The sequence below is a fragment of the Ptychodera flava genome, chromosome 6, assembly GCF_041260155.1.
Source record: "Ptychodera flava strain L36383 chromosome 6, AS_Pfla_20210202, whole genome shotgun sequence".
NCBI lineage: Eukaryota > Metazoa > Hemichordata > Enteropneusta > Ptychoderidae > Ptychodera > Ptychodera flava.
Window position 1 is genome coordinate 14,614,644 of NC_091933.1, and position 17,383 is coordinate 14,632,026.

The window sequence follows — 17,383 nt, forward strand, 5'->3', positions numbered from 1 at the left end:
AGGACCCGAGGCGCCCGCCAGGAGCACAACTAGCTCTGCTGAATAATTAAAGCAATTAATTCAAAGGTAGTTTCTAAAAGCTTAATCCACCTCAGTCTGAGATAACAGCGGCAACAGAGACGGTTTATTATTATCTGGACATTTAATACGTATTTGATTCCCATGGCCGCCCTTCTACCATTGTACATTCATCTTTACCTTGTCGTGATGCGCCTGTATAAGGTGTATTCAACAACGCACGCAGCCTATGGAGTATACGATCGGCGATATTTTTTCCCTCTAATAATAATATTATGTGGTACATGCTAAATTTTAACGAGGTACACCCGTCTGTGCCGTCAGACTACCGCATCAACGGGAACAGTGAAGGAATAGGTTGTCACTGCATTCCACATGTTTATTGGCATCGCCATCTATCATACTCTGGAAGTTAACAAATCTGGCAAATCCCATCGACAAATAATCGCGGCTATAAAAGACAACTTGGGAGCCGACTGTCTGCAGTGGGCGACTTTCTTCTACAGCAACTTCCTAGTCGCGGATTAATACACTACACACGGCGATTTTAAAATGCGGAGTAGATCTAATCCCAGTTTTCCAAACAATTGACACAACTTCATCGAGGAATATTTCGTGAAGTAATAACCGCAATGTGCCAGTTCAGCTTATTATTAGTGTCTACTCATTGGTTGTACGATTAAGCTTAAGTCCGACCTTACCCGAAGCAAACAGCTAAACCATGTTAATCAGGCAAAGATGGTATCCACATACAGTATGTTCTCTTTGCAGTCATATCATCGGCTGTTGATCAAGACGTTTGTAAAATCTTTAACAGCCTGGTCACATAAATTGAGTTAAAAGGCTACTATGATTGTCCATGTGATCAGCGCCAAAAAGGTACCTTCGTAATTAATATTTTCAGAGATGATAAATTATATTGAGCATGCTATTATGTGTGCGTGCTTTCATTATGGTATTAAAGCAGCATTTGTGGAGGGACCGTGGTTTTTGGTTGCACGTCACCTACTTTTCTTTTTTCTCGCGTGGGCTGCATTATAGATGCCGTTCTCTGAGTCTGGAAAAAGTATGCTTTTTGTGAAGTAGCGATTGTGTTTCTTGCGCTATTTAACTCAAGCCTGCCAGCATCGTCCACATTTCAATTACGATTAATTTAATGGATATGAAATGTCAAATACATACGTTACTATAGTGGGGGAATGGTTATCAAATATGGCTGGTGTTTGCCCCGATGAAAAAATACGGGAACTTTTCATGTGTGCTGATTCTGTACACGGTTACATATGCTAAATGCATACATATTGACCATACCACGTAAAATGCATATGGTTAATATACGCTGATTTGCATATCGTGTCTGTCACTCCACCGAGAATGGTCATGTCGGTATTTTTTACAATTTTCAAAGAGACAAGGTCATGGCTACACACAAAGACCTTCGCTTACTTGCTTGTTTGTTGCCATAGACATAATAAATGGAGATAGTTTCCACGATAAGTGATTTGTTACTGTTGAAAAATTTCAGCAACAGCTGCTGTGTATGCTCTTACTTGATAGAGATCTTCATCGTTTAATGGACATAATAGCCTGGAATAGGAGTAGCATCGGCTTTCATATTAACAACATTAAGAACGCCTTTACCGCATCGCTTCAATTTGGAGAGAACATTATTAAGAATGCGTCCAACCGTTTCTTCTCAAATTGACCGAATATGTACACTGACGGCCTTGAGGTTGTAGCTTGAATGATTAATAATGATATATTTGCATAGTCGTTTTTGGTTCATACACAAATATAGCGAGGACTTAGGTCAGCCTTTCCACAAAATTTAGTCGTCATGGCGAACATCCATTGGCACAAGGAGACCTCATCGACATTTTTTTCTTCCATTTTGTCGGAACATAGGTCTTGGAAACAGAAGTAAATTCTGTATGCGGTGGCGTATATGCGCACATTATTTCTTGTCGCCACGAGAAGGGGCATAAATTCGATTCCCCCGCAGATATTTTCAAACAGCCACGACTGTGTCCGCCCCCTTCGCAACACTATCAGGCTCTCGAGCCCCTGAATTTTATTTTGCTAACGAATTTAGCAACACCGTCTTGTGCCTGCCGACAAGTTATATTAATGCCTATGAGGAAACTTTGAACTGTCACAGAACGAATTTTAACCAGCTCTGTGGGTGTAGTTCTCGATTGTTCCGTCGGTAATTTTCTCTGTAATATCGTGTGAGGCTTGCGGGACTAGTAGCCATTCAGTCTCGATAGAGAGGCTCGTAACAAAACAGGGTTGCAGCCACAAGGATTGAATTATTATGAATATCCAACTGGTTTGTTTTGAGCAATGACCTGACCGGCATCTTCGTCACAGTACAATCTGTCAATGTCCTTCGTGTAATGAAGGTTTTCCTCGGAACTCTCTCCGTGTGAATGATTCTGCCTGATACACAGGAGACTGGCAACGATGACTAAAAGCTCTTGTTGGACCCGAGCACACAGTAATGAGAATATCTTTCAGCAATCATATTACGCTTTATATTACATCCCCGTCTGCTTTATCCCTAAAAAGAATATCCCTCGTGTATATCGATATAAGACGATCAGTCCAATTAAAAGAAAAACAATGAGAGGGCGTTGCTCCATCAGTGGCGTGACAAGTGCAGTTTGTAGATGCCCGGAGTTTGAGTCAGTTGTACAATGTTATCAGCAATGGGTCTGTGGTGTAGATGTTCCCTCGAAGGACGTCTGAATACGGCAGTATCGGGATAACCAAGTTTAAGGCAACGCTATGATAAGGGAGCCGTCATTATTTACGGCCTGGGGGTTGGAGGATTTTCATCGGAAACTCTGAAACTTCGAGTACCCACTGCCAACCCTGATGAATTTGAGTAACCCCCTCTCTAGCACAGACATTTGGACTGACCCCCCCCACTTAGAAAAGTTAAATATCGAGACATGTATTTCTAAAATTTACAAAAATACATCAATATTAAAGACCTTTCAAATCCCGGTGTACCCTTCCAGATTATCATCGGTTATCTCATGACGGTTGAAAAAGGTGAAACCAACAAAATGAAATTCAAAGTCATAATTAAATGTAGATATAAAAGCTCACGCTATAACCAGTATCAAACCATATAGTATTGTTTAATTTGGATGGGTATCAAGACAAGGTTTTCACTAAGATGTCTGACTGGGCAGAATTTGAAAGTACAGGGGGAGAACACGCTGGAGACCGAGGCTGAGGGGGAAAGTGTGAAAGAAGGCTGTACCCGCTCCTTTGTGGAAAGATTTGAAACATTGGTGTGTACAATGATGAAGTCTGGTGCAATGCGAGAGGGTTTTTCAATTTGTAATTTTACTAAGTACAACTTTTAGAGCACCCCAAGGAGAGATAACGCGAGAACGGGTGTCCTCCCCTCTAGCACCGACAATTCTGAGAGATTGATGTGTGAAATGGTGTAATCTGAGAGATGTTTCAATTCGTTTTGCATCAGATATTGAGTACCCCCTTCTTCTCTCCACATTTTGAGCAACCCTCTTGTAGCTTTTAATCTTTGAGTGACCCCCTCACATTCCTTGACCCCCAGGCAGTAAATAATGACGGCTTCCTTAGGTTACATTACTACGTTAGTAATGATGAGAAATTGAAATCCGATAGCAGACGACGTTTTTCACTGCAACTTCGGCGTGCCCCGCTTATTCCAATTCTCAAAGACAATATTAAATTAGCAAAACAAGATCCATCATGTCTAATCAATGTTTACAGATCTACGCTGTTAAACAAACAGTCTCAGTTGGTTTCGAAGTGTCGAAATCAAAACAAAATATTATTTATCGAATTGCAACACCACCTACAAGTACAACTATAGTACAATGGTACGTCCCAACCATATGAGAAGACATCCTGAGGAAAAACCAGTCTGAAGATTGCAGGATGCACGAAACTTAAGTAACAGATACAATTACTTTGTACTTTAAGTAATTTGTGTTATTATTTATAACACTCTGCTTTTAGCATCGAGCATCGTAATTTCCAAAAAAGGACATTTGTACACTTTGAGATATATATTTGTACACTTTGATATATATATATATATATAATATATAATAATATATATATATATATATATATATTATATATATATATATATAATATATATATATATATATATATATATGGGTCATCTAAATCTAGGAATGTGTTATGCGTGTATAGATGATCACATTCAAGTTGAAAGCCGGAGACCGACTTTACCCTTTGCAAAGTAAATGGAAAATGTGTTGAATGATCTGGAATATATCGCCGTGCGATCATTTAAATGAAAGAAATGTTCAAGGAACGAGTCATGTTCTTTTTTTCTGCTCAGCGAGATATGACACATTCCTCATCGCTTCTCGGCCTGGCTTTGTCTTCATTGTATACCTTCTTCAGTTTACTTGTCGGCGTTTTGACGAAATTTGATGATAGTATTTCCCCAGGACCCAAAGCATGATCACATTATGGGGTCTAACGTAGCCTAATTACCCACCATAACCACAAGGTTTTCCCCTCGTAGCAGAAAGTACAGATACGAACGCGAACGTTCAGATGGAGCTAATTAACAGAAACATGAATTTCCTGAATCAACTTAGGGGTAAACAGTGGATGAAGTCGTGTCATTCATACTGACTGTTTGCATATACTTGATCATATCTTCCGGGTTTACGATGAGAACGTTTGTAAAAAGATGAATCCTCAGAGCCATGATGTGAAACTTGATGGGTTTGTCAGGAGTCTAGCTGAAACTATAAGCGCGTCTTCCCTTGATGGGGTTGTCGGGAGTCTCGCTGATGCTCTGCGCGTCTTCCCTTTGATTGGGTTGTCGGGACTCTACAGCTTATACTCTGCGAGTCTTCCCTTGGATTAAATCATTGAATGATCTAAACAAGTTGCAGTCTGACTTCCCATTTAGAAAACCGTATCGGTAATATCGACAATCACCCAGGGAAACATCGGCCGAAGAATTAAGGACTTCCGTGAACGGAATGCTCCCTTTTTATGTCTACATCATGCAGACGCCTGACCGCTTTAATGGCATTTCTCAGACTAGGGCAGCGCTGTGCGTCTTATATCAATGTTGACGTTTCACCGCCATTAGTTAAATGACGAAATAATGATGAAGGTGGTGTCTTGGGTTTGAATCAGTGCCAGTAAAATTGTAAAAGAAAGATCACGAGTTCGTGTTTAGCTAGCAGCTACTGTGTATGAAGGGTATCGCATTGACGTTTCTTTTCCAGGTCATAGGATGACCTGCTCTTCGGAGAGCTCGAGAGAAAAAAGTATCGGACACAGAGTAGAAGAGAGTCTTGTAATTCAGTCCGTGACTGGAAGATGGTAAATTGAAACGAAGGCAATCACGGAATCGTGCAAAGTCCACTTGGCACGCACTTTCTGACCTTCGACATTTCGACTGGCTGTTTCCTGGAAACGATTTACGATAGGATAAGAATGAGTCAGCACTTCTTTTGGAAAGAGACAACACAGGTATAAAGGATGTTCCATATGGCATCAGTATTCACTCAGCAGCTATTACACAGTGTAAAGTTCCCGTTAAACTCCAATCTCCTGGAGTTAGAATGGACGCAGATGAGAATGGGTTGACGTGTTTCATCATGAAACACGCATGAAGGGCATTTCCTACTTTTGTTTTCAAGGATAAACCTAAGCCCACACTAGTTGTGTAAAATTTGTGGTACCGTACAGTGAAAGTCTCGCCGGTGATGTCTTTTAGTGAATTTCTTGCTCTGTAAAGATAAAGATATAAGGATTTTTTTGTTAAGATATTTTGAAAGGATAACAACTGTGTTTCGGGGCTTGTGCAATCCCTGGTCGAAGCTCTTGCTTTCTTATTGAGTTTCGACAACGGCGTATCGAAATGCCCTCGAGTACACAGATTTTACTTCTTAAAGTCACGAAGGAAGTTATTTTAGGGCTACTTTTCGATTGATTTGGTAACGTGCTTTTATGCGCAGTTATTAGAGCTATTTTCGGTGTACATTTTTATGATTATGGAAAAGTTGGCGACTAAAGGTCGACATAATTTGCCATACTTTAAAAGAGTGAGAACGCGAATCGTGATGTTCACACCTCTTTAGCTTCGCTCTAGTTAACTTGAGTTAAATCGATTTTGCCGTTATTCCATCGAATTTCACCGGCTGAATCTGTTACTGGTGCTTTCAGCACCGTGTCGACAGGGCAGGATACAAACACTCGTTCAAAGTTCGCTGGTATCACGTATATTTGGGAGCCTTCAGTAATTTCAGAGGGGTGGTCTGGGGGAATTCAGTGCGCACCTGTACTGCAAAATGTAACTCTTCCCTATCATTTTATCTAAAGCGTGACCCTCCCCCTGTCCAACATTCTAAAACTTGACCATCCCTACAACCACTGTAGTGTGTTCCCAGGGATTTCTGAAACAGTCTTATGTAAGAAGGCAGGGACAGAAATTACAGGGGGCTGGCATTTTGGGAGGGAAGGTCGCAATTTATCGTGCAAGAATTTTTGAAGGGACATGATATTTCATATACATTTGCGGGAAGGTCACCATATTTTGCACAACTATAGGAAGGCATGATGTGGCTAATATAGTGCCTCACCAAAAATATCAAATCATAATACTTGGTAGTCTATCAGGCAAACTATTGACAATTACCCTCTCCAAAAAAAACCAAGCTATATGTTTGATAACATATGTAAATGTACTTTGCTTGAAGTGGGAAGGAAAACGTGCATGTGTACATGAAATTGGATTTTTGGATTTCATCGAAAATGTTGATTCACTATACATGGTAGTCTATGAGCAAACTATGAACAATTGTCTTCAAATATAAAACTACGCTAGCAAAATATGTGCATTTGTGGACGTTTGATAATTGATATAAATGTACTTGATTAGACTAGGGTGGTTACAAGTGCATATGTTCACAAGAAATTTAATTTTGGAATTTCATCGAAATGTTGATTCACTATACATTGTAGTCTTTGAGGAAACTATGAACAATTTTTTCCAATACAAAACCAGCTAAATTTGTGTATTTATGGACGTTTGATAATTCATTTAGTGTATTTGATTAGACTAGGGTGGTTACAAGTGCATGTGTATGCAAGAAATTTGTCATACATATGAGAGAACTATGTCCCATATGTATTTGTCTCTTGTCTTTCATATCACTGCATCTTCCTTGCTTGTGAAGCTTGTCGATAATGCGTATGTATTTAAAAGAATCGGTGTATTTCGTCGGTGATTTCCCATTTAGAAAATATCACATGGACAATCGAAGGTTAGGCCAGGCTGTGAAATCAGCTTCTGTTACAAGTGACCCTCCTTCAAGATAGGTTTATAAAAAGTGACCCTTCCCCTTGGACAGTTTTCTCCCCCAATTCCCTCGGTCCACCCCACTATAATTACTGAAGGCCCCCTTAGCACGTTCCAAGATGGGTCTGTACAACATTCATGTCACTAAAGAGCTAGCGTCGGCGTATCACGGCGCTGACCGTATAGCATATAACTGCAGTGCCTAGTTTTAAGTAATGTTTTGTTGCTCACAACTTAGGTCTCCTCGTAGAAATGTTTTCATCGCATCCCCGATGAGGACTAGCAATTCTTACATGAGTCAGCAAAGTAATTGAAGCCAATAAAGGCCATCTAACATTACAGTGGTATCTTTCCATCGTTCGGTCGTTGATGTGCCCTTCGGTGTCTGTTTTACGTCGGAGATGCGTCACGACGTGCGTAGACGGTTAATTCGGACACTGACGGATACAGGATATTACCGAACTCGGTCGTCTTTCGGAAAATGCCTGCGTCATAGTAGTCTCGCGACATCGCGATCATACCAAGGGGATGTCAGTAAAGCAAAGAAAAAAGTAAATGAACAATGTTACTTGCCGCCTTCAAAAATCGTAGACCCGAATGCTTACGTATATGTGAAAACATTGAAAGTATACTTTCAGTCAGTCGTCCCCGTTGCACCATTGTTGTGGGATAGGCCGTTGAGATCTTGGACAGAATATGATGATTGACTATTGTTAGGAAATTTTCAGCCAAGCTGAATTCACAATTATTTACATTAATAGTTGAAAGTGGAAAAACGGTGAGGAATTTTAGAGCGAAAATATGAATGCCCCTAAATATTAGAGCTTGGAAGGCACAAATTGCCAAGCCTCTCTCTGACCAACACCTTCCAAGATGTAAATACCCTTAGTGCTTCAGATCTGTAGTGTTTGAAGGCATACCATTTCATCGGACGACCCGTCTTCTTTTGGTTTTACAGGTGCTGGCGAGTCTGGAAAGAGCACTATAGTTAAACAAATGAAGTGAGTAGTTTTAGATAATGTTTGCCTCAAACGTGTTCATTGTCTGTCAAAAAAAGCTGAGTACACACGCCAGTGAAGCCGAGAAAGATAATGTTACATCAGTACAATTACGCTTACGTCGTGTGCTAGAATGAATGGATGCAAATCTTGAAATATGGCCGTTCAAATCTATATTTTATAGCGATTGAGAAGTAACCTTGAAAGAAATGGCATTACATTAAGGACATCGACCAGTATCATCCATCAACTTGGAGACGACATCGAATTGACGAATGGACAGAGCAAAATTGCTGATGTAATTAAGAGCAATGAATATTGATCCCTATTGTTATGTATGTATGTATGTATGTATGTATGTATGTATGTATGTATGTATGTATGTATGTATGTATGTATGTATGTATGTATGTATGTATGTATGTATGTATGTATGTATGTATGTATGTATGTATGTATGTATGTATGTATGTATGTATGTATGTATATTTGGTTGTTGGCATTTGGGTTGGTTTGTATAGGTACACAAAGTTTAACACATATTCATCTGGTGTAGATCGATCGACAAAAAGACAGATCAGTAGACATAGATATAGATAGAAAGATATATCTAGATAGATCGACGGATGGATTGATTGAGTGATACACAGTACTGGACATTTCCCATAATTCATCATGATTTGTACACTCAGAGACTCCTCAGTTAAGTCTACCACGTCTTCCATGTGTACACAAATTCACAGACTAGTTTTTATAATTCTGAAAACGCACTTTTAAGAACACCATTCTTCTCAATTCCAATTTTAAATGATTTAGAAAAGTATGCTTGATTGAGGGAGAAGATATCAATTTTTTTTAATTTCCACTGATTGTGTCTTTTGCCATAGAGAACCAGATATAAACTGAATATGCTCACGTGTTTTACAACAGGTTCATCAATAGTAGTACCCTTCACAGAACAATAAGATATATGTTATCACTATATGTAGCAGGTTTTTTCAACTTCGCACAGTATTCTCAGAGTTTAATCACTAATTACAAAACTTTATTTAATATGCAAATGAGCTGTTAATTAACTTGACACTGCTCGATACTTCATGGGACAATTAGATATCCATCAGATCAACATTTGTAGCACGTTTTATTTAATTTAGGGCTGTAATTTTAGAGTAATGTCATTAATTACAAAGTTCATTAAATATGCAAATAAACCCTAAATTAACTTGACACTGTTCAATGATTCATAGCACAATTAAATATTTATGAAATCAATTTCTGTAGCACGTTTCATAAAATTTGGTGCCGTAATTTCAGAGTTATATACCTAATTACAAAGTTTATTAAATATGCAAATGAACCCTTAATTAACTTTACACTACTAAATGCTTTACAACAAAGTTAGATATCTGTCGGATCAGTATATGCAGCAGTTTTCATGATATTTGATGCAATTATTTCGGAGCTATATGACTAATTATAAAACTTCATGAAATATGCAAATGAGCTAATTATTAACTTGACACTGCTCAATGCTTCTCAGTACAATTGGATATTTATCAGATCAACATCTGTAGCAAGTTCCATCAAATTTAACGTTGTAATTTTTGAGTAATATCACTAATTACAAAGTTCATTAAATATGCAAATGAACCCTTAATTAATTTCACACTGCTAAATGCTTTACATTACAGTTAGATGTCAGTCAGATCAGTATCTGCAGCAGATTTCATCACATTTGGTGAAGTTATATCGGAGTTATATGACGAATTACAAAACTTCATAAAATATGAAAATGAGCTATTTGTTAACTTGACACTGCCAAATGCTTCTAAGCATAATTAGATTTATATCAGATCAATATTTGTTGCAAGTATTATCAAGTCTGGTGCAGGAATTTCAGAGTTGTGTCACTAATAACAAAAGTTCATTAAATATGCAAATGAGAAGATAATTGACATGACACTCACAGTATCATCATAATGTTCTGAGACTGTCATCTGTGAAAAGTTTCATGAAATTTTGTGCAGTATTTCTTGATATATGTCTACACTGTCATTACCGTCTCCATAGGGAAACCATTGTACGGAAAAAATGATATTGCATAACTTCATTAATATGCAAGCCACACTAACTAAAATCTAATCAGTTCTTGCAAGTAGCATATGGTACCTGTGTACCAAATCTGACTTGAATCTGTTCAGGCGTTTTTGAGTTATCGTGTAAACAGACAGACAGACAGACGCACACACACACACTAACATACACACACACACACGGACAGACAGACAGACATCGCTATGACATTAGCCCACGTGTTTACACACGTGAGCTAATAAAATGATGGAAAGTAGGAGACTAGTTGAACCTGTTTTATGAAACAAAAGGATATTGATTTTTTCTGAACAGAAAGACAAATTAAAGAAATTTACATGCTGACTTTTCTCAGAGAATGACTCGTTCAGTTTGTCATAACTTGCTTCCTAAAAATATGGCATTTGTAGTACCTGCAGAATGTGACTTTTATGGATATTTAATGGTTTCTTTGAAATTTACACTGAAGTATCTAAACATAATTTTAATAGATACAATTAACCAATTATCTAGAGGTTTATATAATTGCTTTTAGGTAGAACTGAAAAAATTATAAAAATTCTAACATCGTGTGTACAAATCATACTGAATTGTGGGTAATTTATTGTACTGTGTTACTGTGATAGATAGATGGATGATGGATGGATGAATTGGTAGATAGATGGACTGATAGATAAACAGGTAGATGGAAAGAAAGACTTGTTGAGTGACTGACTGACTGACAATTGACCGATTGATCGAGGGACTGATCGACTGATCGAATTGACCTGATTTTGACCCTACATTTGCATTGGTCAGCCACCATGAGGCCTTTCATTGAAATAAAACATTTCTATGAAACCGGTTTGGGCAATGTCAAATTGTGTAAAAGCACTTAAAAATTGAAACGTACTGGACGACAGTTAAAAAAGCTGACGATCAAATATATCGTTGTGTTAACGACAGAACATGAATACTGCAAAACGTTTCAGCTGAGATCAAACCGAATTCAATTTAGTTTAGCCGTTAGATTTGGCATTAAGCGATGGTTATTACTGTTTGAGTGGGTGTCAAGAAATGCACGATTTTGGTCTTAAGTGTTGTACAGGTGCTAACGATTTGCCAATATGCCTAGTTGTGATCATAAGAGGATATCACTGTTAGGCGGCACATGTCAAATGTTCAGTCTTAGCGCAGTCCAGACTTTGAAAAGGTCCTGCGGTAACGCCGTGTGTGCATGTGCAAGAGGAAGTATAAAGCGATTGCTCTGATCTCTACTACCTCCATGCTCTGATGAAGTTAATCCGTCTTTGTACAGAGTTTGTTGCTCTCTAGAAACTGATACGTTAGCGATGAACGGTATATGCCTGATTGTGGTTTTCAGTTTGTGATTTCTGTCTTCCTTTTTTCAGTTCTTGTAATAAGTACATAACTGTCTCTCTGACATTTTATATCGCGCACAGAATAATTCACCATGACGGCTTCACCAAAGAGGAATGCTTGCGTCACAAACCAGTCGTCTACGGCAATACGATCCAGTCGATGCTTGCCATCATTCGAGCCATGGAAACACTCCACATCGAATACGCCGACATCGCAAGGGTGGTACGTACAACATATCTGAAATTTTTATTCAAGCATTTTTTTTATCGTGAACATCGAGCCTCGCTCTGATATTTTCTGAAAAAATATGTCTAGCATGATAAATGGAGGTCTTTTAAACATACCTGATTCATTGATGTTCATTTTTGCCATATTTATCATTTAGTTTTGGCGTCATAGTGACCAATGACAAAATTAGTGGAACTTTTGAATACAGCCATAATTCTGGTTGAGTTGAATGGCAGAAGTAATGAGACTTAAACAATTCCCGTAAGCGTGAAAAGACGTAACGTGCACTGACGAAGTTAGTACTTGTTACGGAATAATGGTTCAGCTGGTCCAAATAATGGGTGCCAATCGTTGAAATGAATTCTACAACAGCATTGACATCATTGAACTCGTACCAAATTAAGGTCATCCTAAACAAACTATAATTCTAACCAGTATTCGTCAAAGGGGTTAATTAATATACACTTGGGGCAATGGTTCTGGTCAGTGAGGAGAGAATGGGGTGTCTTAATACTGCATAACACCTGTGGACATATCCAATTAATTCAATTGATATGGATGTCTTACATTATAAACCTTAACATAGATCCTAAAATGGGACAATATACACTAGGTATTCATGTCAATATGCAATTTTAAACGAACAAATTGGCATACATTTGTCACGTCTCATTGAGATTTTTGCCAAGTTTGAACGAATAAATCAGTTTAGATATTTCAAAATCATGTCGCTTGACATGTACGTATTGAATATAATGATCGCGTCTTGGTCAATGTACGATAGTACCGTGAAGCTGTCGTTGAATACAATTAGTAACAGAAAACTCGCGTAATGGCTTTGGTTTTGTAAAAAAAAAATCACATGATACACATTTGAGAGGATCATTAAATATGCGTGTACTGATTGAATGTTTTAATTTCTCATTCGGGAAGTAGGTTTGATAGAAATTAGCCTCACAAGTGCGGGTGATGACTGCGAAGTGAAAAACATAATAACAAAAAATGGTCGTCTGGCAGCCATGTCACATCATGATGTAGTAAAAAAAATTGATGTACTCATTTATCGCCAGTATTTTGTCTTTTGCTAAGTGTGAACAAAATGCGTTCACGTATGTCTGAGTGGTGACTTTTGACATAACTAAAGGGCTATTAGGTAGCCACGTTGGATTGTATCACGAAACTAATTTGTATGCACCGGTGTGTTTATGTACAGCAGGGTACTTTTGTTCGTGTATCAGATTTCCAAGTAATCGGTTCAGGAATGACCGAGTAGTGATTCCAAACGTGAAAAAACCCGATCGTAATAGAGTTGCCGTCTGGCGGCCATATTTGTAACGCGAAATAAATTGATATGTTTGTGTTTGTCAAACTGAGGACAAATCGGTCAAGGCATATTTGAGTTATGGCTACAGACGCACTCACAGACGAATGCACGGACTGACGGAGCCAGATTTATAAATCCATCGCAGAACGTCTTCAGGGACTTAGACCTGCCAGAAAACAAACAGAGTTACGACTACGAGGGTTGTAAACTTTGATTAATTGTAAATAAATATTAACAGGTGTGTCTGCCATTTATATATGGGTCTGATCAAGTTGACCTGCGGGTCAGTTCTGATAATGAGCAAACCTTGCACGAAGTCAACCCCGCTGATTATGCCGCTAACAAAGTTACAACTCATAGCTATAGGCAGGCAATGCACCAGAAATGTACCTGTTCATGTACGTGTGCAGTCACTATACTTTTTTCATTAATTGTATTATTTTATGAAGTTGTTGATCATTTCTGCCTTGTTCAGAAAGAGAAATATTCACTTCCTATGACATGAAAGACCACTGATTTGTATGAATGGTGATGTTAATCTGATGTAGTTTGAACAGCTCATGCACACCAGCCGCCGAGAACCTTTTGACCACACGTGAAATATACCCTCAAGGTGTTTGGAAGCAACACATGCCTTCCCTGTCATTGTAAATTGGCATGCCATCTGGAACGACTTTCGTACTGATTTGAAACTCTAAATTTGTCTCTGTTGTGTGAAAATTTGAAAAATAGCAAGATTTGTCATCTTTCGCCATTTTCGATCATTTATTCGGTGAGCGATATTCTATAATCCCCCTAGCGAACGGTGATGGCTTTTTGTAGGAAGAGAGTATTCTCTTCTCTTAATTTGTATGCAGATGCATATATATATATATATATATATATATATATATATATATATATATATATATATATATATATATATATATATATATATATATATATGTGTGTGTGTGTGTGTGTTTGTGTATATGTAAATATACATATATATATATATATATATATATATATATATATATATATATATATATGATTTACATATCACAAATGTACATTTCATGATTTCATGCTTGTAAGTACGCAGGAATTGTGTGGTAATTCGAAACCTAATTTGTCACGATATTCATTTATGAGTACACACAAATTTCTTTTATTAGGTATAAAAATAGCCAAAGAGATGTTCTGAAGGGTTGGAGATAGTAAATAGTAAACTGTCAATAAATATTTTAGCAGAGTTGTGAGCGAAATTTAGGTTTGACTCGTGAGAGTTTGGATGTGATAAATCTGGCGAATCAATCATGTTACAACTGTAACCAAATGTCGGCTGGGGTGAGAGAGAGAGAGAGAGAGAGAGAGAGAGAGAGAGAGAGAGAGAGAGAGAGAGAGAGATTTGTTCAAACATTACATCGAATTTTTCAGTGCTATGACTCAAAGGTTTTTCTGTACTGTTTTAGATCATCTAATCATAGCTTTCTGAGTGTCTCCTATTTTTAGCTTCCAGGTCTAAGTGAGCCGTTAAATTTTTATTACTCACACATTTTGTGTATTTTTCCTTAACATCGGACCGTACTTTTGAAAGACAAGTGATTAACCTGGTGCGAACAGTTTGATCAATATTTTCTGTATTTGGATTTTTCAAGTGTACTCTACAAGAAAGAACTCCATTATACGTCAACATCACGTCTGACCCGCTTTCTATCAAAAAGGGTTGTCAGCGCCATCAAGCAATTTCTGCGAGGGAGAGATTTCACTTCACAATTAGACAGCTCAGGAAACCTTTTAGCGTTTACAAAACTATTAATGTCAAACTATGGAAATAACCTCTTCAAATGTCTTTGGCAGTTGCATAAATGGCGCCAAACTAGTTAGAATAGATCAATATTCGGGGTGAATTCCGTCTTAGCGTGACCTTGACGACACTGACCACGCTTAAGTTCCTTGTGCCCTCTGTTAATTATCTTCGCCACTTCACGAAAGTCATGGGTACGTCATGAACAGTCTTCCTTTCAATTTGTAGGAACATATCAAAAATCACCACATATCGTTAGAGGTCATTAGTCAACATCCACTGATGCTCACCATCTGAAAGACACCCCGTCCTCTTATCTGAACATGTAATATTTTGTTACAATTATCGTAAATTGTCAATTCTTTCTTAAATGTAGAGAAAGTGGTTTACAACGGCGATGATGATAATGATGACAATAATTATAATAGCAGAAATGATTCCATAATTGTTGTAGTAATTGATCCGATTTCGCTGACAGTAATAATGAAGTCGAAAAGGCTTCACTATGTTATGTCACGTGCTTCATTGCCAATTTGTGACTTCTAGAAACAGATTGTCCAGAATCAGTAACATTGACGATAGAATTAAATTTCATAAAAATTATAACCCAGCTACTTTACAGGTCATAAACTACTATTTTTATAAATGCTCATTGGTCTTAAATCCAAAAATGCTAAACGGGCCAGATCCAAGTTCGTGCTGTCAGATTTCCGACAGAAGCTTTGAGTCTCGCCGAAGACTTATCTTACGAAATCTAAAAGAGGTTTAAGGTCATGTGTCTCTTTGGTCAGGATATCTTCTGCAAAATCGGTGCACATCGGCTGCATTTGGCAGCTTTTTGACAAATGTAAACTTAATGCCAGTCGTATGTTACTTTAAAGAACAGTCACATCAACACTAAGTATCCAATGAAGAAATGCTCGACGTGTATTTTGCACGCTCGGGTGCGCATGTTCTGCCGAGGAACAGCTCCCGTGTTCTGCCACCTGCAGACGTACTTGTATTATATCGTTCCCAGTATCTGCGATCGTAACACACCTCTTACGGTCTCTCTGTCGCGATTTGTTAATTCGTAATTGTAAAGAGCATGTTACGTTGACAGTTTCCAAAACTGTTAACCGGTCATCAGTTTGGAACAACTGTTGTTAAAAAAGCGACATCTACGCATGCGCACATTCATTATATTCATTATATTATCTTCGAGTTGTAAGTTTTAAATGTTTGAATGTTGATATATTTACAAAGTATTTAACAATCTCAACAAAATAATTTAAAAAGACATATTTCTCATCAAATTGTGATTTTTCCCGGTTCACATATAGGGATGGGGTGATGTAGCATCGTAAATAGGCTGGTGACCATATATTTTTATTTGATGCATATAATGTGCAATATCTGAACAATAATTTATGTGAAAATAAACAAAATTGTTGGATTGGAAATCTAAATAATTCTACAAAGTATGGATAAGGCGTGGTCGTTACATTCAAATTTGCAACAGCTTTAACTGTTGCTTTGGAAGGCCTGAGAAGTGATAATTGAAATTCTTATGCACATTTTCAGTGGAAAAACAGCTAAAACTTTCATTTATAATTCAATGTGATTCATATGTAAATAAAACAAGTGCAGCATTTCAAAAAAGGAACTGGAAGTAAATATATCGGGTTGGGCAACGCTTACGGGAGATCCATAATTTCTGTCATTCGAATGGGATAAAGTGGGTGTATTTTAAATCCTTGTAGCTGGCAAATTAATCTGGTAACATGTTGGTTTTTGTCGTAATATCATACTCACATATAAGTCTTACTGTCAGGGAAAAATAACGAAACTTGTTGGTAAAAACAGGACAAGGTGTATTACAAAACGCATATTAGCTGGGAAACTGTGATACGTTTGTTTTCCCTGGGGCCTGAGAGTCGCGAATACTATTTCCCTCGGCTTATGGTCTCGCGAACAGACTTTTTGGGACCCCGGGCAAGAATCGTATTCTGTACAGGTCAATATGTATGTATCGTTGCCCTGCTTGTTAGCTCACGTGTTCACACACGTGAGCTTAAGTCGAAGCGATGTCTATCTGTCTGTCTGTCTCTGTCTGTGTGCCCGATATCTCAAAAACGGCTCATCAGATCAGAATCAAATCTGGTGCACAGATTCAGTTTGCAAATGGCAAGAACTGATTAGTATTTGGTGGGTGTTGCTTGCTCACTTTTTGCTCA

General features: G+C 37.9%; 1 protein-coding gene across 1 annotated transcript in view; it reads left to right on the forward strand.

Moving 5' to 3' along the window:
• LOC139134932 (guanine nucleotide-binding protein G(i) subunit alpha-3-like) overlaps nucleotides 1-17,383 on the forward strand; it is a 58,529-nt gene that overhangs the window by 18,679 nt on the left and 22,467 nt on the right. Inside the window, exons 2-3 of the mRNA XM_070702032.1 lie at nucleotides 8,334-8,376; nucleotides 11,907-12,048. Coding sequence (XP_070558133.1) covers nucleotides 8,334-8,376; nucleotides 11,907-12,048 — 185 coding nt within the window. The remainder of the gene's footprint in view (nucleotides 1-8,333; nucleotides 8,377-11,906; nucleotides 12,049-17,383) is intronic.